Below are 25,128 nucleotides of genomic sequence, written 5' to 3'. Positions count from 1 at the left end.
CGGACAACAGCAGCAGAGGATCCAACCTTTTGGACAGCAGCGGAGTGCGCATCGGGCAGCAGCAGCAGAGTTCAGTCGTATAGTAGCGGAGCGTACTTTTGGGACAGCATCAGCGGAGCACACATCGAGCAGCAGCAGCAGCGGAGTACTTTTCAATCGGCGGAAGGAAAATCGTAACCAGACAGCAAATATGATGTCCGGATACGACAGTTAGGTCGATGTTTTTTTCGTCGATTGGATTGTGGGTACGATTAATCGCCCCAAATAATCGATTAATCGATTAATCGTCACACTGAGCGAAATAATTAGTTAGACTAATGTTCCTCATTTGCTAGAAAGCCATCTGGAATCAAAAAAGTGTTCATTCCGCCTGAATATCAATTATTATCTTTTACGCTCCCCTAAACTAGTTAACGAAGCTCAATTCGCATTGACGCCATTGCGCTTTGTTTACGATCCCAGAGGAGCGTCAAAGATAATGATTGAATTTCAGTATAAAACTGCAGCGGCCATACGTTTTTTTTCTCTGGATTAGGATCGATTAATCGACGTAAACTATTCGTTCGCTACGATTATTGGTTGCGCAGTATTCGTTCGATTAATAATCGATTTCTGTAGGAAGTATTCAATTAATCGATTAATCGAACGATTATCGGGGATCACTAGGTACAGAAGTGTGAAAAGGATTGTGAGACTTTTGTGAAAAATGTTTTCGTGACTCGGGCTTTGTTTATTTATCTTTTTGGTGATTCAGAATCTCGCCTAAAAAAGATTATATTTCTGCAGAAATCTTTGTGGTGATAGATTCTTGCTACACGCAGCTGTGAGACGTACTCTACAAACGTTTATTCGAAATATTAAAATTGTTTTTCATTGAATCGTTGATACAGCACAGATTGAACACGGAAAAACTTTGGAAAATTAGAGAAACAAAGGTCAACAGCCGAGTTATATTGATTGAGGTATTATGCATTGATTCTGATTTTTTCCATTCAACCTCGAATGGAGTGAATGTTGCAATTTTTGTAATTTGTATTTTTTAGTTGCATTAAAACAACTCGCGAAAGAAAAAAGTTAAAAAAATGTAATTCTAGCGTTTGAAATCATAAACATTTGACATTTTGGCAAGAAATAAAACTGAGTTGTAATTAAGTTTAGAGAAGTTTAGAAGTCAATAGTACATTAATTTCAGTTCCTGCCAAAATGTCCGGTGAGCCCTTATGACTTGGAATGCCAGCATTAGTTGAAGGAAAAATATAGTTCGGCGTCTTACATGATCAAAATTAGTCACAATATCGTGACAGCCAGGTTTTCAACATCCGATCTAACCTTATTATAATATAACATCAATTTCAGACACAATTTACGTGTAGAATTTTTTCACCACTTGCAGAAACAAAGTGATTTTCATTTACATAGAATACTAATTTGATTCTGAAAAGGTAATTTTCATTAATAATTTTTTCTCTAAAATTGGTTTTTCGTTCCCAAGAACACATTGTAATACTCGCTTCACAAACACTGGCTCTTTCTCTAAAGAGATGCCAGAGATGCTTTCAATTTCAAAGATGTTTTTTTAGTTTGCATATATTCATATTTGGGTATATGAAAATATAAACTCAATTATGATTCAGTTTTACTTCTCTCTTAGGTGTTTATTATTCTGAACGATAGAATTATATTATTTGAACTTTTATCTTTCATTAAAACAAATAAAAAATACGAATGTTTCGGTCAAAAAGTTAAATAAACAAAGCCCGAGTTACGAAAACGTTTGCCCTTTGTATAGGAGAAACATCTGACAGCATGCGGAAATGCTGGGAAAAAGAAAAATTAAAAATAAATTTTATTGATTTCGCATGACCCAGCTGAACCCTATGGTCTTGCCACTCTTCATGCATTTTTTTCTAAATAGCGTAAATTGCAAACCACGGCTTACAGAGACAAGGCTAGTTCTTTAGCGAGTAAACATTTTTTTTTGATGACGTCATCCGAATTGTCAGTGTAAACAGTCGCCAGTTGTATTTTGTTTTCCGACTTACGCGTAAATGTTCCTGAAATGAAAAATCGAAATTGGTTCAATGCGCTGTGAGCGGGTGTATAAATTATGAAAATGACATTATCGGACCAAAAAAGAGATTCTTTCGCTTTCCGAAAAACCGAGAATTATGTTATCAAATTATTCATGGTGTTAAATATAATCAACTATATTATCAACGCACTTAAAAAGCACGAAAAATAAAAAATAAGAACACATTATTTACTTCAACGACTCAGATGACGTCACTAAAAAATGACTGATCCGGAGTAGCTAGCCTTGTCTTTGTAAGCCGTGTTGCAAACCACCTGTCAATTCTATATCTTGACATAAAGCATAATCTTTTCAGTGGCGGGTTACGTCCATTTTCCCCTCCTTCAGCACTGAGCGAGCGAATCGTTTTCTCCTTTGCGTCACATATTTCGCCCCGGTCTGTCGTGCGAAACCGAGCGAGCTAGCGACTCACTTGCGCCATCTCACCGCTCCCGAACGGCCACCGCGCAAACTAGCTGACGGAACTGGGACGGTCGGCCGTAAAAAGCCAAAATGGCGGAGCTTGGCAAAAACGAGAGACGCGTCCTGCTGTGTGTGATCAGCGGAAATTGAGTGAAATACGACCGAACTGTGTGTGAAACCGTGCCGGAAGTGTTCCCCCGAGGCGCCAGGATCCGGATTCTATCGAGTCGTGTCGAAGTACGCTCCACGGCAGAGTACAAATCCATCGGAAGAACGTTCGGAACGTTCGTATGCAAAGGTAGCGGAAGAAAACTAGAGGCAAAAAAGTAAGAAGAGCAAAAAAAGGAAGAGTGCATCGCGCCGTGAGTGCTGTGTTGTGTGTAGCTGGACACTTCTGTGGGAAGAGCTACCAGAAAATTGGCTACGGGAAGCGCGGAAAGTGCGCTTTGTGTGTGCTTTTTTTTGCCCTTCGGATGGCAGCTCTCGTTCGCTGACTAGGAAGGCGAATTTCGGGATCGTGTTTTGTGACAGTTATCGCGACTGATTCGGAGCGCGGAGGAAGATACCGCGGCATTGCTGCTGCGACCAGTGTGCACTGATCCGGTTTCCTTTGTTTCGCTTGTAACAAGTCGGCCAACTGGCGGATACTAATGCCAACAACTATCAGCTGAGCTTTGCACATGAATTTGTAGTTAGCAGTAGAGTGAGGTGCGAAAAAAATATAAATATGAATGTTGCTTTTATATCGCTGCGAAGAAAAGAAGAAGGTAGCGTGAAATAGGCTAACGCAACATAATACAACGAAAAGAGGATAGTGAAGTAACACAGAAAGCACGCGAAAAGTGAGAGTGCGAATTGCTGATAATGGTCAGCATTGTGTAAGCTAGGAAGCGTTGATCGAGCGGCGATCCAGTTTCGATTTACCTAGTATGGAAGCGGAAGGATAAAAAATATTAAACGTCAAAATATTGTCATAACAAGAAGTGAGTGGGGGAGAAATAAAAACAAAACAACCACACCACTAAACAGAAGAAGTATATTGCGCTCGGGCCGCTCGGTGTGTTTGTGTCAGTTTGGATGGTGTACATACATCGGGCGTATTTTATTCGCGTAGTGTTTGTGAAAGGAAAAATTTCCCTCTTAGTAGCGGGCTATTATCACGGAACGGAGAGTGCGAGCTTAGTGGACACACAGACGCTGTGGGTGTGAGTGCGCGCACGATTGGAAGACGCTAAACAGGAGAGGGGTTGGTTGAAGGGAAGCAGAAAACAACCCCGCGGCCACTATGACAACAAACATGTATCGGGTCGGAGGTAAGTTGATTTCGATTTTTTTAGGAAATTTTTGTTTTGTCAGGTGAAATGTATACAATTAGGGGTGTTGGATAAATTAAGATAAAATAAAATGTTGATTATTGCAGTGTTGACTTTAGTTGGAGTTGTTTTACGTGTACGGGCTGCCCGTAGAGATTTTTATTGGATAACACTACCAACCGTTTCGATTCAACACTGGACGGATGCGGTTCACGGCTTTCTAACGCGGTAGCGGCAGCACACTTAGCACCTAATATTGACTGTTTCGTTCGGGCAAAGTGTGTCCGGTCGACAGCCTCGATTATTACCGCACACACGCAACAGATTTGCACGATTGACTACTAGCACCGATTTGGGAAAAGTCGTAAAATGCAAAGAAGGCTATTAATAGATGAAATGACGTGCGGATGATTTTGATTGGACGGATATTGATACTTGTTCGGAATATTTGGCCACGTCATCTTACAAAGGTCCAAATCAGCCTTATCTTAACTAGCTAGTAGTGCATATTAGATTGCACTTGCCTGTTTTGCACACTCTTCGTTGCTGTTCTTCGTATTTGAACGCGGAAGATAGCGGATAAGTCAGCGAACGCATACATTCCCAACAGGGGATGACATAATTCATATGATTTCAGCTTGGCTAGTAGTTGTGGCACGTGTTTCATTTTAGATTTCGTCAAATGAATTAATTTTAAATTATCTCTACGCTCTACGCCAGATCAATGCGCACTTTTGTTCAATCTATTTTTTTTGTGTTGATATTTAAGATGTGGTAGTGGAATCAGTTGTTGGGTAGTTTGGATGATATATTTCTTTTTAATTATTCCTTCGCGGGAAATTTCTTTTGCTGCACATCGATAATATTTCAGCTGAATCATTCTGTCAAAAAGTCAATAAGTAACATCGAACAGTATTCAGGCACTCGGGGATAATAATAAAATCTCTATTTGGAGTGTTCCAATACAAGCAAGCCGACATAAATATCCATCATTTTTCCGATACTTTTGGTATTTTTCCCGTTTGTAATAATCAAAACTAGTTGTTCAGGAAAATTTGTTACTATATTTCGGTTAAATTAAATACATTACGTACATGTTGGGCCTGATTCTCGAATACACTACGAATACACTTCACGGTGGAAACGGAATGAAACGTATCCGCGATGACAACGGTACGGTGTCGACACCTGGATACGAGATTAGTTTCCCACTAAACTTATCATTATAATATCAAATTATCTTAAGATGAAATTTTTGTATGAGATTATTATATCACAGTGGAAAACAAAGTTTTCCACTCACATTAAATACCAGTTTGATACGAAGAAGTTAATTTTCATTAATGATTTTTTATTTGAAAAGTGCTCATTCTGCCTGAAAACTCATACAGGGAAACTTCGATATAACGTACCCTCGTTATAACGTACCCTCGATATAACGTCACTCGATATAACGTACATTTTACCTCGATATAACGTACACATTTCCAAAGAGTAACGGAAAAAAAATTTCAATATTTTTTTTCTGATAGAGCAATGAATTATTTGTATTGTGATGCTAAAACAAGTTTTGTACCTTCAATCAATCCCGAAATATAGCTGGTTTTGTGATTCCGGATTCTAAATGAATCAAGCTTTAATCAACAGTACGAAGGGAAACATCATGAGAAAAGCTGGCTTCGTCTTCTGATTGAAGTTATTCATTAACTTGACTAAAACAGCAACTCAATAATGTATTATAGACTACGTTTGTGAGTACTATATTATGCTTCGATATAACGTACAATTCGATACAACGTACAATTTTGAAAGTAAAATGTACGTTATATCGAAGTTTACCTGTATTATCTTCGACACTTCACTAACTCGTAAAACGTAGTTCAATGGCGTGCCGTTTATTCCGTTTCCACCGTGAAGTGTATTCGAGAATCAGGTCCGTTGTGTATATAGGGTAACTTCGATATAACGTACATTTTGCTTTCAAAATTGTACGTTGTATCGAAGCATAATAAAGAACTCAGAAACGTAAATTATATTACATTGTTGTGTTGCGGTTAGAGTAAGGTTAATGAATAAATTGATAAATTAAATAAATAATGAAAACTAGAAGACGAAACCAACCTTTCTAAAGATGTTTCCCTTCGTACTGTTGATTAAAATCTGATTCATTTAGAATCCGGAATCACAAAACAGTTGTACTTCGGGATAGGTTAAAGGTACAAATCAAGCTTTAGTACCAAAACACAGATCATTTATTGTTCTTCCAAAAAAACAATATTCAAAAAATTATTCCTTTGGACTTTGAAAATGTGTACGTTATATCGAGGTAAAATGTACGTTATATCGAGAGTACGTTATATCGAAGTTTCCCTGTATTAGGTAGGGAAAAAAGTGATCCATTATTTTTGGCTGAAATTCAAAACTATTTTTGATATGCTTCGGATTGTCCGATTTGGGTAAAATATACACCGTTTTGTTGGAAAATTCGTTGCCATTCTAAAAATTACTTCATAATGTCTCTATCATAGAGGTCTTGGTCCTTATTAGCACAAATCCATAGCAATAGATTTTTATAATCTTCTCTTTATCTCAATTTCGGCCTGGCTTGCATTTTCGCATTTATAAAAAAAAGTGCGAAATGCATCGAATTTTCTCTTTGTTGACCTCCATTGTTAACAGCCTGTACCTCGTGACTGAATGGAACAAACGAAAATCAACCAAAGGATTTTTTTAGAGTGAAATGCCACCTTTACAACGAACCTAAATTTGAGATTGTATGATCGATATTAGCCGAGATATTGATCACTAAAGCCAGCCAAAGAGGAAATAATGGATAACTTTTTTCCCAACCTAATATACAAAAAAAAAAATACATAAAGGGCCTGGCCGGGTATGGAGGTAAAAAGTGCCCCCAATCAAAATCACCCGCTCTATGGAAAATATTGTATAGGGTATCGAATAAGAAATTTTGACTATTTTTTTGAACCCCTATAAGGTTCAACATAGGTTCTATGGTAAAAAACGTAATAAAACGATAAAAAAAAAAAAACAGAAAGTTGCATCGAGAAATATTATTAAAAAAAAAAATCAACAAAAATTTAAGTACTGAAAAACATCTTGAAATATTGATATTTTTTTCGAAGATCTAGAGATTCACTACTACTCTTCTTCGTATTTCAATGTGTTTCTACGTCTTTTCTAGATATATGTGATTTTTTTCAGAATTTTAACTGCGTTGTGCGATACAAAAAATATATATTTATGAAATTTTGATATTTTTTTTTAGAGTTTCGATGCTTAGTACTGGTTGAATTTTTATGAAAATATGTTCATATGTGATTTTTGATATTTGTAATTTTTTATTTCAGAAAATTTCGAGGCGAAATATCGCGAAAATATCCAATAATTTAAAAAAACTATTTTGTTCGTTTTCTAACATTTTGTTATTATCTTAAAATCTATAATTGTATTGTAAACACTGTAAATGCTTAAAGTACGTCTATTATGGTGTACCACGACAAATTATAATTTTTTTTTGTAGAAAATAAAATTATTTAAATTATTTGTTGACGTAGAGCTACGTCTTTCATTAAGGGTGCCAAATCAGAAAACAGGTCACGTATTTATGAAATAAAGTTAACGTTAATAACTATTTTTGCCGCGAACGGATTTTGGCGATTTATATACCAAACAAATCGGAAATTCCATAAGATGTGTTTGATATGCTATACATCACAATCCCATAGTCTGTATATGGTTTAGATTGATGAAAAATTGGAAGCATTCCCATTTCCTCATACATTTGTTCTGTACATTTGTGTGCTTTCCCGAACAGAGCTGTCAATAACGAGCAACTTACTGACAAGCAACGATGGGGAAATCGTGAGATGTAAGGTCTCCGTGAACAAAGGAAGAGAAAAAGAACGAAGGTGAATATTTGCCTAGAGTATAAACAATGGATCTCGCTGAGGCAATCTTCATTCTCGACTCGACTTAATCGACTTAACAACATCGTTGCTGAGCGAGCTGGACGGCGAGGGATCTAATGCCTTTCTCAAGGCAATGGGGGTGGAGGAGTAATATGATGGATAATGTAAAGTTTTCCAAGGGCCTTTTTGAAGGTTAGAGACAAATGAGCTGAAGAAGTTTAAAGTTTCAAGCAAGGAAGGAAGGCAAACTTTCAGTATCGTTCTGTATTCAAAGCAATGAATAACGCTTATTCTTCCTTGTTTTGCGTCATCACATGTCTTCGTTTCCGATTGAGCTGGGGACGCGACCAAATTACTCACTCGCTGAAGTCTCTGGCATTGCATCAAACTGACGCCATTGCATTAAGGTTGTGAGCTACACAATTGTGTGGAGAATCATCAAGCTAGCCTATCGTCAGCATGTTCTGGAATTTTGTCAGTGATATGGTTTCGCATGACGGTAGGAAACTCTCTCCTTAAAGGATGACAGCTAAGCTAATCTAGACTTGAACAGACTTTAACAGAATTAACCTTCTGTTGAGAAGAGCGCAAAACGGAGATAAATGTATGTATATTTAGTTGCTTCAAGCCATCGATATATGGATATTTGTGTGCGTACGTGCGTGCTACTTAAACCGTACGTAAAAATAGTGTATCATCGCTACGCTGAAAACCCATTTGTAATGATCAATATAAACAAGGAGGGGAGAGAGCGGGAGGGAAATATTTACGCTAGGGTATTGGTAATAAATTTCTGGTGAGGCAAATATTCAGCCTTTTTCCGAGCAGTTAACATTGTTTTCCGAGCAGTTAACATTGCGATAAAATACCAATTGGGGAATACCAAGTTATTCAATAAGTTATATTAAGTTATTAATTTATTTGGGCTCGCGTGCCAGTCGCAAAACTGCTTTCAACTAGAATTGCATTTGCGCTAATCTTGATCATAATGAAGCAGTGCTACTCTTTTCAAGGTTGTTCAGATTAACAGATAGAGTTTATTTCGTTCATTTAGTCACCAAGAAAGTAAATGACGTTCTGGAATTTTGTATGTGATTTGGTTTCGCTTGCCAGTAGCAAAACTTTCTCCACTAAGGATGACAGCTGCGCTTATCTCGAGCAAGTATTGTTCTGCGAGCACAAGATTGAATCATCAAACAATTATTGTGATTCTACAATAAAAAAACATTTCAGGGTGACCAAACTGGTAGAATGGTTATTTTAAAATTTTCGTAGCATTAAAAAATAATATCCGCAATATAAAGAAGCGATTTAAATTAAATCACAGCGTAGTTCTACGTCAACAATGCGGTCATGTCTTGAACACAATCTCCTATAATTTTTGTTATTTCGAAATTTTGTATTTTTTTTATTTCTAGATTCATAAAAACATAATTTTCATTGAAATGTACCTGGTTTTGCGATACAATTTTTTAATAATTTGGAATTATTGAATTAATTTTTTCAACAAAGTACTGCTGTGTTCGTACTTGTTTTTTATATTCATAATTTTTTCATAAATTATAGAAAATTGAACGTACTATTTTAAGGCAGTTTTTGAATACAGCTATACAAAATGGATTTTGTGTTGGAAGAAGTATATTGATTCAGAAGGGACATATTTCGAAGGCGATAATATAAATTTAGATGATAAATAAGGTTTTTTTAAAAAACGAATTCCCGATATAAATTTGACAGAACGTATTACATATTTAGTAAGCATAGAGTTGTGAAATCAAAACTCGAAACACAGAATATTTCCAATTAATAAACATTTAAAATTCAAAATGTGATAAAACACTTAAACACGGACGAATGTTACAAAATTAGTGGAAAAATAATTAATCATTTTCCACAATCTGACCAAAAAGTCACTGAGAGGGGATATCCACTTGAAGTCAGGCCCGGACTGCATGAGATAAATCAAACGAAAACCATGAATCTCTTCGCATCGTGGAAATATGTTATAAGGATCTTGTAGAGAACAGCTACAGGACCTACCAGCAGAGGCTTCGATCTGATATGAAACGGAACCCTTCGGCGTTCTGGAAATTCGTTAGAGGTCAAAGAGCAATTAAAGTACCACAAGTTGTCGAATACGGTAACATAAAAGCAAACCTACCTGATGAAATTGTTGATCTTTTTCGACGATTCTTCCAAAGCGTGTTCAATACTGAGCTGCCTCAACCAGGAACTGGATGTTTCAGCAACTTACCGTCGCATCATATCCACCTACCTTTCTTCAATTTTACCCATGATGAAGTATTAAGATCATTGCAAAAACTAGACGCGACGAAAGGAGCCGGAGTGGACGACTTAGCACCTATCCTGTTGAAGAACTGCGCTTCATCATTGGCCTTTCCTCTGACAATACTCTTCAACAAGTCGCTCGAGGAAAGAACATTTCCTAGCCTATGGAAAACTGCGAAGATGATTCCTACCTACAACTCAGGCAGCTTGCGGCGCGATGAAAATTACCGTGGAAAATCCATCCTATGTTGCATAGGGAAGCTACTCGAATCACTGATCCACACAGTGCTACTGTCCGCAGCGAAACCGATGATATCTGAGTTCCAGCATGGATTTGGATCCCATCGTTCCACAACGTCCAATTTATTATGCTACACAAACGTGCTCTTTCGTGAAGTTGAACACAGAAACCAAGTGGACTCTGTTTATATTGATTTCTCGAAGGCTTTTGATACTGTTCCGCATATTCTTACGATGAGGAAAATGAGGCACATGGGTTTTCCTGATAGGATATCCGATTGATTGATGTCTTACCTGACCGGTAGGAAAGCATTTGTTGAGGTGAACTCAGCACGATCCACAGTATTCGATATAGCATCCGGAGTCCCCCAAGGGAGTGTGCTAGGACCATTGATATTTGTAATCTTCATCAATGACTTGTGCCTACGAATATCTTCTGGAAACCTATTGTTTGCGGACGAGCTTAAAATTTTTCGGGTCATCAAATCAACTGAGGACTGCTGCAGCTTGCACGCCGATATCGATTCTCTAGCGCAGTGGTCAGTGGTCAACGGCATGTGTGTGAACACAAGTAAGAGCAAGGTGATCACTTTTAGTCGTTGTTACGAGCCGATAAAATACCAATACAACATCGACACTTTTTCCTTGGATCGTGTACATTCTATCCGTGACTTGGGTGTTATCATGGACTCTAAGCTACGTTTCAACGATCACATCTCTGCTATCACCTCCAAAGCATTCTCTATCCTGGGATTTATACGTTGGAATGCGTCACAGTTCACCGACGTATATGCACTAAAAGTTTTGTGCTGTAGTTTAGCGAGGAGCAACTTAGAGTACGCTGCACCGGTCTGGGCCCCATACCACGTTTCCGAGACTGTACGTATTGAGTGCATCCGTGGCCGAGTGGTTAGCGTCATAACTAACATGCCGGGTGTTCGAGTTCGATTCCCGTTCTGGTCGGGGGATTTTTTCGTCAAAGAAATTTCCTCCGACTTGCACTGTGATCACGCGTATTCTAGAGCTTGCCCCTCAGAATGCATTCAAGGCGTGTTATTTGGCATAGAAATCTTAACTAAGTACTAATAAAAATAACGCAAGTAATACTACGTTGAGACGGCGAAGTTTCTCTAGGAACGTTAGTGCCATTGAAGAAGAAGAAGAACGTATTGAGCGTGTACAGAAATGTTTCGTTCGCTTCGCATTGCGGCGTCTCCCGTGCAATGACCCCGGCTTTCTTCCCCATTATTCGGAACGTTGTGGTCTAATCGATTTGGAATTGCTCACGCCAAGGCGACCGAAGATGCAACGTCTGATTGTATTCGACATCCTCAGTGAAAAAACCGATTGTGCAAATCTTCTGCATATTCCGATAAACGTTCCTCAACGTCAGCTGCGATTCTCCACATTAAATGCTGTTCCCGGACATAAAACATGCTACGGCTACAATAGCCCATTCAGTTCCTGCCTTCGAGCCTTCAACAATGTCTGCCAAATTTTTGATTTCAACATGACTAAAGATTGTTTTAAAGCTAGGATTAAGAATATATCATAACTATAACAAGTCTGTATGATACTCTCGAAGACGATGAACAAATAAACAAATATTGTTTTGAATGGCATCATTCATTTTCTTGAGCATTGATAAGATAAGATGCCAACGTGGATATCGTTTTCGAATTCGACGAAACGTTAAATAGAATTTTTCAAAAGCAACAGATGGATGTTAGCGTCTGTTACTGGAGTGAAACGAAGGGCAAGGATTCTGCTTTCATAAGCTCAACGTGTGCACAGGACTTGATTGATTGATCGAAGAAATATTTCGAAGCTAAACCTAGTTTGTTGGAAAGTAATGAAGCAGTTTATTGAAGAAATCTGTGAAATTCGAGGTGGCCAAAACTACGAGCCCACGAATATAGGTAAATGCTGGTTGAATGTTGTGCACAATTAATTCAAAGAAGGAATGAAGATGACTGGTTGGAAAATAAGGGAATTGCTTCAATGCTGTTTAATAACGATCTGTTAAGATATGTGGAGTATCCTACTGGATCGGCAATGTTCCCCCTGAAGTTTTGCGGAATAAGATGGATCGAAAACCAACCGGCTTCTTGAATCGATCTAGAAGTTATTGTAAACTACCCTGATGTTGCAAAAAAGCGCATGAATTTCGTTCGTGAACTTTTAGCGGAGAAAGATGGAAATGATGGAATCGGTGGTACCGTGGCGGACAAAAATAAATAGAAATTGGTCGAGTTTTGTGATATTCTGGGTTCGTGCGATGTGCTAAAAAACTATCGTCGAAAAGAAGAACGTTTGGACATCTTGTGGGTGAAACTCATAGGCGCAGCGGGAAAAAACATGCAAACTTGTTTGACCTGATCTACGGGCAGATCTACCTCAAGGATTGTCTACAGAAACGTCTGCTTCCTCTGCTGAAGCAACACGAAGCTACGAACCTCGTGCTACTACTCAAAGGATGTCCTAGAGCTAACGGGGTCACTTTCGTACCCAAGGACAAGAACCCCCCTCAACGAACCGGGAATAGAGCCTAAAAATACTGGGGTATTATGCAGCAGGCACTACGGGAGCATCTCAAGGAGGTCAAAGCTAAGAAAGACATGACGGAAAATTGGGTTTCCGTACAGAAGAAGCTGCATCCAGATGTTGTACAGAACCTTATGAGTGGAGTTGAGAGTAAGGTGGTATAGAAGTTGAACGAAATAAATATGTCAAAAGCTTACTAATGGATTATAATTTATTGTCTGAAAGTTTTAAAAGGATCGATGAACTAGGTAATTTTATACAGCGTTTCCATAATAAAATTTGACGTGGGACACCCTTTAATCTGTGATGAAGCCACCTGTGTTGTTGTAAATTGGCCAGATTCATGCTCAGAAGTTGAAAAGCAACCTATATCTATATCTATAAAAATGGATTTCTGTTTGTCTGTCTGTCTGATTCTTATGGAATCGGAAATTGCTGAACCGATCGACATGGAAATTGGTATGTAGGGGTTTTTGGGACCGGGGAAGGTTCTTATGATAGTTTGAGACCCCTCTCCTCTCTCTAAGGAAGCAAATTAGGTATAGAGTAGTGCGGGGCAAAGGTGCGCGTTGGCCATTTTGAAGCAAACGAACATAAAATTTCGACAACAGTGTATTCGTTTGATGCATTATTACACCAGCAGCTCACACATATAAAAAAAGATACATTTAATGAATGTGGCAAAAAGTTATGAGGTAAAAAGAGTTTTGATCCAATTTTTTCAGTTTCAGAGATGACGATTTACTTACCTAAAATAACTGGAAAGGTCGAAGCTACACTGTCAAGGAAACCTTCATTCTGCAGTAATGTTCGTTTTTGTGAAAAAGTTCAAGAGCTTTTTTTAAAAATTCGATTAATTCAAAAATTGCTTGTGGGGCGCAGTGGCTGTGGGGTAAAAGCTCACATTAGCGTTTTACTCTGAAAAAAATTATAAAATGTTTTCAACCAAATTTTTAACGGGGCCCACAAGAAGAGAACTGATTTGAAGAAATGCACTCCAGAAATGCTCAAATGGCCCGACAGAGGCTTCGGGAGGGAGTCTCAAAGTGTCGGATTGCGGCAGACCTCGGTATTTCTGGATCAGCTCTGAGGAAGAGGCTCATATCAGAAAGCGATTTATGATTCGAATATTCATTTCTACTTCTGCTGGAATGTGTCAGCGAGTACCTAGTGCGGTTCAGATAGGTATTTACGAGTGAGCAGTCTGAGGATCTGCAGGCCACAGGACAAAACTTTCTATGGTATGACTCTCAAAGATTTATGACACATGGCGTTTAATTTTCCGGAAGCCAACAACCTCCAGCCCGAATTTAACAATGTTGCAAAACTAGCAGGAAGAGCTTCATGTGGAACCACCGTCTGTCTCTTCGAGCCCCACAACAGCGTAACGAAGCAACAGCGCTCCAAGGCAAAGCGTCGGAATCTTCAGAACCGAAATCCAAGATGAGGAATAAAAATAAACAATTGCTAAAAATAATTCAAAATGAATTCCAAATAAAAAATGTTTTTATTTTCACCATGCATTTAATTCAATAAAGGTTATGTTTCGTTTATGTTTATGTTTTCACAATAAACTTCAAAGATATATTGTTTTTTTTCAACAATGATTTTCAAATAAATCAAGTGAAGATAACTATGTAATTATAAACTTGATCTATATAAATAAAAATGATTTGTTGTCCGTTCCTCACGATTCAACTCAAAAACGGAGCCACGGATTTAAACAGTCAGTATCAGGATTGATGCGTCTTAGTCTGATTCAAATGTTGGACATTTTCGGATATCTTATATTGTCAGTCTCCTCCCTCCTAAAAATTTCCACGCGGTATGTTCGATAACACCCACTCTTCTCAACACATAAAAAAACATAGAAAACCCCCCTCCTGCCTACTGGACGGTGCCTACACTCCCTAGTAATGATGCTTCTCCCGCTTCTGATGATAAAGCATTTATTTTTGGTATAAGTTATCTCAGAAGTTCAGTTCAATTAGTGCGCACCTTTGCCCCCACTATGGGGTGATTTATGATTTGAACATGCCAATGATTTGAATTTGAAGCTGCCATAGAAATTGTAACCGCGATTCTTCGGGTTTTGCGAAATAGGAAATAAGTACTCTAGATTAGCGTTGCGAAAATACTTAGCTTTATTGCTCCGCCGAGTATAAGTATGTACTAAGATATTCGGTGTGATGCGTATGCGAATTTATTCACCACTAAGAGATCGACTACTGTGCAGTTTGGCTTTTTATAGTAATGCGGGAAAACTACTACACAGGCAATTATTGAAACATCCGGTGATACAATATCGATAACAATGATTTCGAGCAGTAATAGTTCCATAAATTACGTAACGCGTTAACATGCCGGCCACCGTTAAAAAGGCGTCTTTTTAACAATTCAATTCTAAATTATCTATCTGTCTAAATTCACGGTATACTTCAGTTCCACTTAATTCATTTCTAGTAACTGAGTGTAAACGTTTCTTTTAAAATTCTGCTTCTCCTCCTTTCTTCGTATTCTGGTTACTGCTTGCAAGTGATTTCGGGTTCCATCGGTTCATCGTCTTCTGGGTTTGACTCCTTCTTCAAATCGTGTGTGTCTCCTGGGTGTGGCTCCTTCTCCGAACACTCGGTTGCCTATGAATGGACCTTGGCAGTTTGATTAGCGGGATTCATCAAGCGGTGGATTTTCTTCGTCCTGGACCATTAACGCTGGAGCCCTTGGTACCGTCGCTCGTCGTTGCTGGATTATACTGGAATAAAACATGGGCGGCTTTTTAAACAGTAATGAAGCATTAAACCAACACTTAACTGGATGGAGGCAACCGGTCTCCACGGGTCCTAAACCTTAGGACGATGATCCTGATTTGTGCGAATGAAGATTGAAAAGTGTATCTGCTCCAGTTTACTCTGATGATATTGCAACAGTTCCACCTCAGCAGGGCAGCACCTTATTGCCTGGTTCTCAATTGGGGGGTTGCTCTTGGTTGTGGGTTGGAGCAAACGATCGTCGACCGATGGAAGATGGAACATTCTATTAGTTTTTTCATAATTTATTAAATTAACAAGACTTACACGGATGGGAGGCCCTCAGACCTCCCAGCGTTGCGCAGTGGTATCCTGCGATCGTTGACGTTTTATATTTCTGCGTCTGATTCAGTGGCCTTGCCACTCGATGACTGCGTAGGCTGTTGTATAGGTAAGATGTAGATCTTGGAGATGCTTCGGCGAAATTCACCATCCTTCGTGCGTACTGTTACAACACGCACATTGTTGTCCGTTCCCTTGAAAACATGTAGAACTCGTCCATATCTCCATTTGAGTGGAGGAAGATTGTCGTCCTTCAGCAATACCATGGTGTTTTGCGCAATGTTGTTACGTTGACGTGTCCATCGCGTTCGTGGTTGTAAACCGGATAAATATTCCGCCTGCCACTGCTTCCATATTCTGCGAACATACTCTTGGGTTTGTTGCCAACGGTCTAGTCGATTCGATGGTTCGGTCTCAAGACTAGGTTCTTGTATGGCTGTCAGATTGCGATGTACTAAAAAATGCCCAGGAGTAAGAACTTCCAAGTCATTTGGATCTGTAGTGAGCTGTGTAAGTGGCCGAGAATTGAGGCAACTCTCAATTTGAGCAAGTATGGTAAGCAATTCGTCCATTGAGAGAATTATGTTGCCTATAGTACTTCGAAGATGTTTTTTCAGGGATTTCACAGCCGCTTCCCAGATCCCACCATGATTTGGCGATCTAGGAGGAATGAATTTAAAATTTATGTTGTCGTTAACGCAAGTGTTGACTACGAGCTCTCGGTGTTGTTGGGACATAAATAATTTGTTAAGCTCCTGGAGTTCTCGCTGTGCGCCTTTGAAATTGAGTGCATTGTCGCATTCGATTGTTTCCGGTTTCCCTCTTCGAGCTACGAAGCGCTTTAAGGCGGCGATAAATGCATTGGTGGACAGATCCGCGACACATTCAATGTGAATCGCCTTGGTAACAAGGCAGACAAACACTGCTACAAAACATTTTATCGGAGTGGCTCGCCCAAATCGATAATGAAAAGGTCCACATAAGTCCACTCCCGTTCTTATGAATGGAAACGTTGGCGTTACACGCTCAGGGGGTAATTCTCCCATCAGTTGTTCTAAAATCTTTGGCTTGCTCCGGAAGCAATTGATGCAACTGTGAACAATTTGACGAGCTGTATTCCGAATACGAAGCGGCCAAAACCTCTGACGAACAACGGCTGTGAGCAATTGTGGTCCCGCGTGTAGAAATTTTTTATGATAATATGCCATCACAATTGCAGTGAGAGGGTGTTTAGCTGGGAGCACCATCGGATGTCGTTGATTATAAGAGACTGGAGCATTGCGCAGCCGGCCACCAACACGCAATATTTCATCTACAATTATTGGATAGAGTGATTTCAGACAGGAGTTAGCATTAACTTGTCCATAGCGTCTGATTTGAGCGATATCTTGAGCGAAACATTCAGATTGAGCAATTTTTACGAGTAAGTGGGTGGCATTATTTATCTCGGAAGTCGATAAAAATCCAAAGCGTCTCTCTGTAGCATTTCGTGTTTGAATATTATGAATAAATCTTTGCAACAATGCAACCATACGTGTCAATTTTGTGAACGACGAATACAACGAAAAAATCTCATTTGGAGGTTTCGTTTGGGCGTAAAGAAATACACATCGTTCCTCCAATTCATTTGGAGGGAAGTTGTCTCCAGTTTGACGAGTGAGCGGAGGCCAAAAACGAGGCGATTGCGAAAGCCATGGAGGACCGTTCCACCAAATAGTGAATTCCTTCAATTGTTCAGGTGACATTCCGCGGGAAATTACGTCCGCAGGGTTTTCTATGCCTGGCACGTGTGCCCAAACACTGTTGACGGTAATTCGCTGGATTTCGGAAACACGATTGCCAACAAATGTTTTCCAGCGAGATGGACTGCCGGATATTCAATGGAGGACTATTGTTGAATCCGTCCAGAAGAAGGTAATGACCTTCATTTTTATGCAAGATTGGACCTTTTCGTAAAGGTGACTAAGTAGAAGGACTGCGCAAAGCTCAAGACGAGGAAGACATACAGTTGTGTCCTTCTTAGTTTTTCCAATTGGGGCGACCTTGGACTTCGCAGTCAATAAGCGTACATATATGGAACCGTCTGACGAGATTGTGCGAACGTAGATACATGCACCATACGCTCGCTCTGATGCATCACAAAATCCATGATATTCCGTGCACTCGTTGGTAAATGACGTCATCATCCAACGTGGAATTTCTAGCTTCGCTAGATCACTAAGATTGTTGCGGAAGTTTATCCATCGAAGATGGTAATTATCATTCAGTGAATCGTCCCAGTCTTTCCCTTCCTTCCAAAGTTCTTGCATGAATAATTTAGCTTCAATAACTACTGGGCCTACTAGCCCCACTGTGCTTTGGAATCTCGAAAAGAAATTTGTCTGATAATATGTCCCATTTTAGACCAAGGGTCTTTATCGATGCGCATGAAGGATCAAGTTCAAAAAGAGTGCGTTCATCCCTCAGGTGTATTGGGACTGATTCTAATATTTCGTGGCTATTGGAAGCCCATTTGCGAAACTGAAGACCAGCAGAATTTGCCAGTTCAATTAGTTGACTGCACAGTTCTTTCCCCTTGTTGATGCTATCTGCACCGCTCAGCAAATCATCCATATATACATCGTTGCGAATTATCACTGCGGCTTCTGGATAAATTATTGATCCATCTTCTCCTAATTTTTGCAGACATTTTGTTGCAAGATATGGAGCTGCAGAGGTACCATAAGTGACCGTTGTCAATTGATACATTTGAAGCGGCTGAGTTGGCGAATCTCTCCACACAATACGTTGTAACGGTTGATCAGCTTCTGCTACGAGAATTTGCCTATACATCTTCTCAATATCGGCGATAATAGCAAACTGTGGTATGCGAAATCTCAAAATAATACTCAGTAAATCGTCTTGTACCTGAGGTCCAACCATAAGTGCATCATTGAGTGAAACTCCCGTGTCTGACGAACAGGAAGCGTCAAAAACAACACGCAGTTTTGTCGTTATACTATCAGGTTTCACGACACAGTGATGGGGAATGTAGTAGGTAAGAATAGATTGTCCAGGTTCGTTAGCATCATCGATCAATTTCATGTGACCCAACTGTGAATACTCATGGATAAACTTCGAATAAGCTTCCTTTAATTCGGGATTGGAGAGGAGACGGCGTTCAAGAGACATAAAGCGACGACTGGCAATATTCTTGGAATTTCCAATGCGGGAGATAACAGCTTCCTTCTTGGGTAAAGCTACGACGAAACGACCAGAAGAGTCTCGTGCTGTCGTTTTGGCGAAGTGTTCTTCGCAGAGAGATTCTTCTCTAGATAACACACTCTTCGTTTGACACGATTCGATTTCCCAAAATCGTACCAATTGTTGTTCGATAAACGGAATACTCTCATGAGCAACATTCGCTATAGATGGCTGTATGTGTTGACTACTAACCCTTCCAGAAACAATCCAACCTAAAGCGGTGTTCTGCAGCAGAGGTTGGTTTGGACCAAATTTAATTTGACCATCTCGTAATAGGTCATAAAATATTTCTACTCCAATAATTAAATCGATTTTGCTCCTTTCGTTAAATAAAGGATCAGCGAGAACAATATCAGTTGGAATATCAAGATGAGAAATATCAATCTTTTGATGTGGCAATTCCATCGTAATTTTTGGTAAGATGTTAAATTTCCAGGTAGCATCCACGTCTGCTCGATGCGATTGAACTCGAACGATTGTTGAGTATTTGGATGCGGTAGACGATAAACCAATACCACTGATTGGCACGAATTCCTTGATTCGCTTTACGTGCAGTTTCCGAATTAATTGTTCCGAAATGAAATTCAATTGTGATCCTGAATCCAGGAGAGCGCGTGCCATCACGAAATATCCTGAAGGGTCAAGAACCTTGACGAGTGCCGTCGATAGTATTACGGTTGAGTTAATTGGATGCTGTTTATTATCAAAAGACATCGAAAGATAACTTGTCGAAGTAGTTGGTTGTGTAGGAATGGCGGGTGTTGTGGGGGTTTGGTTCTCAGTACGCGACTGCGGATTGTACAATTGCAAAGGTTGTAAGTTTCTATTCTGAATTACTGTATCAGACGTAATATATTTCGAAGGTTGAGATTTATTCGATTGGTTTGGCGGTATAGGTGAACGTTGGTAGTGTAACATTGTATAATGTTTTTGGTTGCATATCCGACATGCTCCGCTAGTGCAGTTTTTGACGATATGTGACGATGAGAGGCAGTTTATGCAAAGAGCATTTTTCTTGGTGGCTTCAAACCGTTGTGTTTGAGACATTTTTCGAAATAGTTCGCATTGGAAGGGAGAATGTGGCGATTGCTTGCAAAACGGACATGATTTGTGTAGGTTAGTGACTGCTGAATTAACCGATGATGGTTTCATAATTGTTGTAGAACTAGAACGAGACGTAGCACTGGGGCGATACGTATCATTTGATTGCGCCTTCGAGGCAACAACAGACTGAAGAACTAGGATGTGATCGTGTAAAAAATCGATAAGTTCTGTATAGGTTGGAACGCTAGATGATTTTCTATGCGTCTCCCAGTAACGTAATGTAGCGGAATCGAGACGAGAGGACAGCATAAATACTAACAGTGTACTCCACTCAACTGGAGATTCCCCTGCCTTCTCAAGCATTCTGAGATTTCTTTCGTATTCATCGACGAGACGATTCAGCGACTCATAGCATTCCCTTCGCAAAGGCTCCACAGCGAAAAGAGATTCTACATATGATTTAACAATCAGATATTTATTTTCATACCGACGTTGCAATAGCTCCCATGCTATTGAATAGTTGTCTGAGGTTATTTCTATAGCCTCAACCACACGCTTTGCATCTCTAGACAATGAGGATATCAGGTATGAAAATTTGTCGATGTTAGTAAGATGATTATTTGATTCGATAAGGGACATAAATGCATCTCTGAATGTCGTCCATTCTTTTATTGAACCGTCAAAATGAGGCAGCTTAATCTCGGGCAATTTGACGCGAAATTGTAATAAAACAGACGAATGATTAATTTGATTGTTGGCTCTTTGTTTGATCCTTCCAATTTCAGAAACAAGAAAACTCTTCAATTTCAAATAATTGAGCTCGAATTCCGCACGTGCATTCTGTTTTATAACATCTAACCCTTTCGCTTGTTCGTCTTCATCATCTTCTTCCAAAAGCTCTAATTCAAGTTTAATTTCTACAAACTGCTGGAAAATATTTTCTAATCTTTCCTTCCAAACTTCAAGCTTGTCCTTATCAGTATCTATCGAATAATTTTGTATCACGCGGTCAAGCGTTTTAAGTGAATCTGAACAAAAACGCTCTTGTTTTGTAAGCCTTCTCAAATCGGAAGCCATTGCTTTTATCGAACAATAGAGTTCACTACAACAATATCGCTGGAACAATGGATTTCCATACAATACACTAGAACAATAGATTCCACTGCAACAATAACGCTAGAACAATAGACTCCACGTGTCTGTCAAATGCCAACCAAACTATGCAACCTTTTCAGAAAAATCTCACCTTAATTTTATCATTCGTTATGCAAAAATCAGTGATCCAGCCTGTTGGTTAGTATTCAGTAATTCCTTAAAAAATCATGCAATTGTACCTACAGTCTCGCAGATTATCGCGTCGAACCAAACCGCACCACGCTACGGTATTGAGCACGCTGTCCAGCCACGCTACCCAAGCCAAGCCGTTCGGGTGTAACAATAGATGGGAAATGATGATACACACGCCTGTTGCACGACAACTTTTGCGATACAGATGGAACGCGCCACTCCGTAATTTTGAGGATTCTCCGCAACACACAACCACGGGTACAGTTTACAGTTTTCTGGTTGAACACTTCGTTTTAACTGTACAATTTTCAAGTTCACTTTTTCAATTTTTTCTTTCTACTTCTATCACTTTAGTCTTTTTTAGACAGTTCTTCAGACAGTCGATATTTGATCACACATGTGATCCACAGAACAGATTTATCACTATATCACTCCGAACCGACCGATAGCTAATCACGAGTACTATTTCCAACAGAGTCTTTTATCCGGTTCGAAGGACCAAAAACTAATGTAACCGCGATTCTTCGGGTTTTGCGAAATAGGAAATAAGTACTCTAGATTAGCGTTGCGAAAATACTTAGCTTTATTGCTCCGCCGAGTATAAGTATGTACTACGATATTCGGTGTGATGCGTATGCGAATTTATTCACCACTAAGGGTGGGTTTAGACTAGTGATATATTCATGTGAAGAAATATGATGAGATTTATAGAAATCGCCTCAACCGTTTACACTAGCGTGAACTTCTATAATGAATATATTCATATTTTCGGTGAATTTATTCACCTGAAGTAGGACTGCATCCAACTTTAGTGATTTCTCTCCAGTGAGAAATTCACAAGCGTTTACATATGGTGAATTTATTCAAGTTATATATACCTCGAATAAGTGTATCATATTTATTCTCACCCGTTTACACCTATTTTCACGTGAATAAATCCATCTATAGCTATAGATCTCCCTAATGTAAACCCGCCATAAGAGATCGACTACTGTGCAGTTTGGCTTTTTATAGTAATGCGGGAAAACTACTACACAGGCAATTATTGAAACATCCGGCGATACAATATCGATAACAATGATTTCGAGCAGTAATAGTTCCATAAATTACGTAACGCGTTAACAGAAATGAAACACAAATTTCTGCATAACTCGAAAACTAATCAAGCAAATGGAACTAAAATCGGCATGTATAGGTTTTTGAGAGCAAGAAACGTTTGTATGGTATTTTGACACTACTCCCCCTTCTCTATGGGGGGCTACCACACAAATGAAGCATAAATGTCTGTATAACTCGAAAACTAATAAAGCAAATGGAACCAAATTTAGGATGTGATGGTTTTTGGGTACGAGAAATGTTTCTATGATGGTATGACATCCCTTCGCTGGAATGGAGAGAGGGTTCCATAAAAATAATACACACATACCAACCAAACATGACAATTGAAAATTTTCGGAAAACTCTGAAAGAAAATGGGAAAATTCGAAAAATTTAATTCGCATGTGTTCAATTACATATTGACAAGCGTTGTTAGTCCACTTGATGTTTGCGGTAACGAAATTGATCTTCGTTCGAAAGTAGAAATACCTCGGCCAGAAGGGGAATCGAACCCGAACACCCGGCATGATAATGTGAGACGCTAACCACTCGGCCACGGGTGCGTCTTCTATCTATGTAAATAAAAATGGATCGCCGAATGTGTTGATAAGAGCAAAACTCGAGAAAGGAATTGTCCGATTTAGGGCCGATATTTTCTATAATATTAGGCTGTCAAAAAAGTCCTGCGGTATTTCCGCGAGGTGTCGTTGTAAGCGCGTAGTTCTAGTTGTATTCATTGTATCGAGTCATACTATAGCTTGTTGGAAAGGTATAATATAGTTCTTGACAGTGTTTTGTTTGGTTAAGTCGTTCGTGAGTTATAGTGTCGCAAATATGGAGCAAAATAAAGAGAAAATCCGACATATTTTACAGTACTACTATGACAAAGGCAAAAATGCATCTCAAGCTGCCAATAAAATTTGTGCAGTTTATGGACCCGATACAGTTTCCATTTCCACCGCACAACGATGGTTTCAACGTTTTCGTTCTGGTGTAGAGGTCGTCGAAGATGCACCACGCTCCGGAAGGCCTGTCGTCGAAAATTGCGACAAAATCGCTGAATTAGCCGAGAAAGACCGGCATAGTAGCAGCGGTAGCATCGGCCAAGAGCTGGGGATAAGTCATCAAACCGTTATTAACCATTTGAAGAAGCTTGGATTCACAAAGAAGCTCGATGTATGGGTGCCACACACGTTGACGCAAAAAAACATCTTTGACCGTATCGACGCATGTGAATCGCTGCTGAATCGCAACAAAATCGACCCGTTTCTGAAGCGGATGGTGACAGGCGATGAAAAGTGGGTCACTTACGACAACGTGAAGTGCAAACGGTCGTGGTCGAAGCCCGCTGAAGCGGCTCAGACGGTGGCCAAGCCCTCATTAACGGTCAGTAAGGTTCTGAATTGTCTTCCATCAGGACAACGCCAGGCCACACACTTCTTTGGTGACGCGCCAGAAGCTCCGGGAGCTCGGATGGGAGGTTCTTTTGCATCCGCCGTATAGTCCGGACCTTGCACCAAGTGACTACCACCTGTTTTTGTCCATGGCGAACGAGCTAGGTAGTCAGAAGTTAGCCACAAAAGAGGCCTGTAAAAATTGGCTATCCGAGTTTTTTGCCAATAAGGAAGCGAGCTTCTATAACAGTGATATTATGAAGTTGGCATCTCGTTGGGAACAAGTCATCGAACAAAACGGCGCATATTTGACTTAAAACAGATGATTGTAACTAATTTTATGAACAAATGAAAATTCAAAAAAAAATACCGCAGGACTTTTTTGACAGCCTAATATTTTCTGTTTCAAATATTTATTCCATGTAACGGATAAACATGTTATTTGCAAGTGGATGAAAAATATTGCACGAGAATTGGGTCTGAAAATAATCTGATATTATAATGTCGAGTTTTTGGTAGAAGTACTGAAATTTTATAGTAAAAAATAATGTTAATGGGTAGATGAGAAGATCAATCAATGAACAGTTCTGCGATTGGACCCATGAACGTGCGCTTAGTAAGAAAACGTGGATGTGATAACGAAAAATAAATTTTAGGCGAGACGAAGCTTGTCGGGTCAGCTAGTAGAATAAACAGAATCTACAGCTACATATTCCAGGTGAATTTGTTGGTAATTAGTCGATTTTAGCGATTTTGTGTATTTCCTTTAATGGTTACCAAATAGGTAATCGTAATATTGTATTGTTTCTAAAGTCGGAGTACTCATCAAATGATTAAATTTTACTCCAATGTTTCATCTTATTCTCAACTTTTTCCCATTCCGTTTTACATGAACCGATCCGATCTTTCTGCCCCAACAACAAGCACAGACTTTTTTCCGGTTTGCTCGTTTCAGATCACAGTTTACGCAATCACCGATCGAGAGATGCAAGAAAGAGTACGCCACTTGGCATGGCAAACGGCTAGGCATTCACCTCGTCCTCATCCAACCTCCCCTCACTTACAAAGTGACACGTACATAAATCGGCGCATTACTACGGCTCGATTGTGAAATGGTGGTAGCGATTGCAACAATAACAAACAAAAATCTCAGTTGCATCCTCC

General features: G+C 39.4%; 1 protein-coding gene across 2 annotated transcripts in view; it reads left to right on the top strand.

The window, feature by feature from the left end:
• The first annotated feature begins 2,500 nt into the window (after positions 1-2,500).
• Positions 2,501-25,128, top strand: part of LOC129777798 (metastasis-associated protein MTA3) — a 174,618-nt gene continuing 151,990 nt past the window's right edge. The window contains exon 1 of one of the 2 annotated variants that reach the window (XM_055784284.1): positions 2,501-3,807. In XM_055784284.1, the coding sequence (XP_055640259.1) occupies positions 3,780-3,807 (28 nt within the window). In that variant the 5' untranslated portion in view covers positions 2,501-3,779. The remainder of the gene's footprint in view (positions 3,808-25,128) is intronic. The other variant, XM_055784292.1, reaches the window with a different exon arrangement.

The sequence above is a fragment of the Toxorhynchites rutilus genome, chromosome 1 (assembly GCF_029784135.1).
Source record: "Toxorhynchites rutilus septentrionalis strain SRP chromosome 1, ASM2978413v1, whole genome shotgun sequence".
NCBI lineage: Eukaryota > Metazoa > Arthropoda > Insecta > Diptera > Culicidae > Toxorhynchites > Toxorhynchites rutilus.
This window is presented reverse-complemented; position numbering and strand designations above follow the sequence as displayed.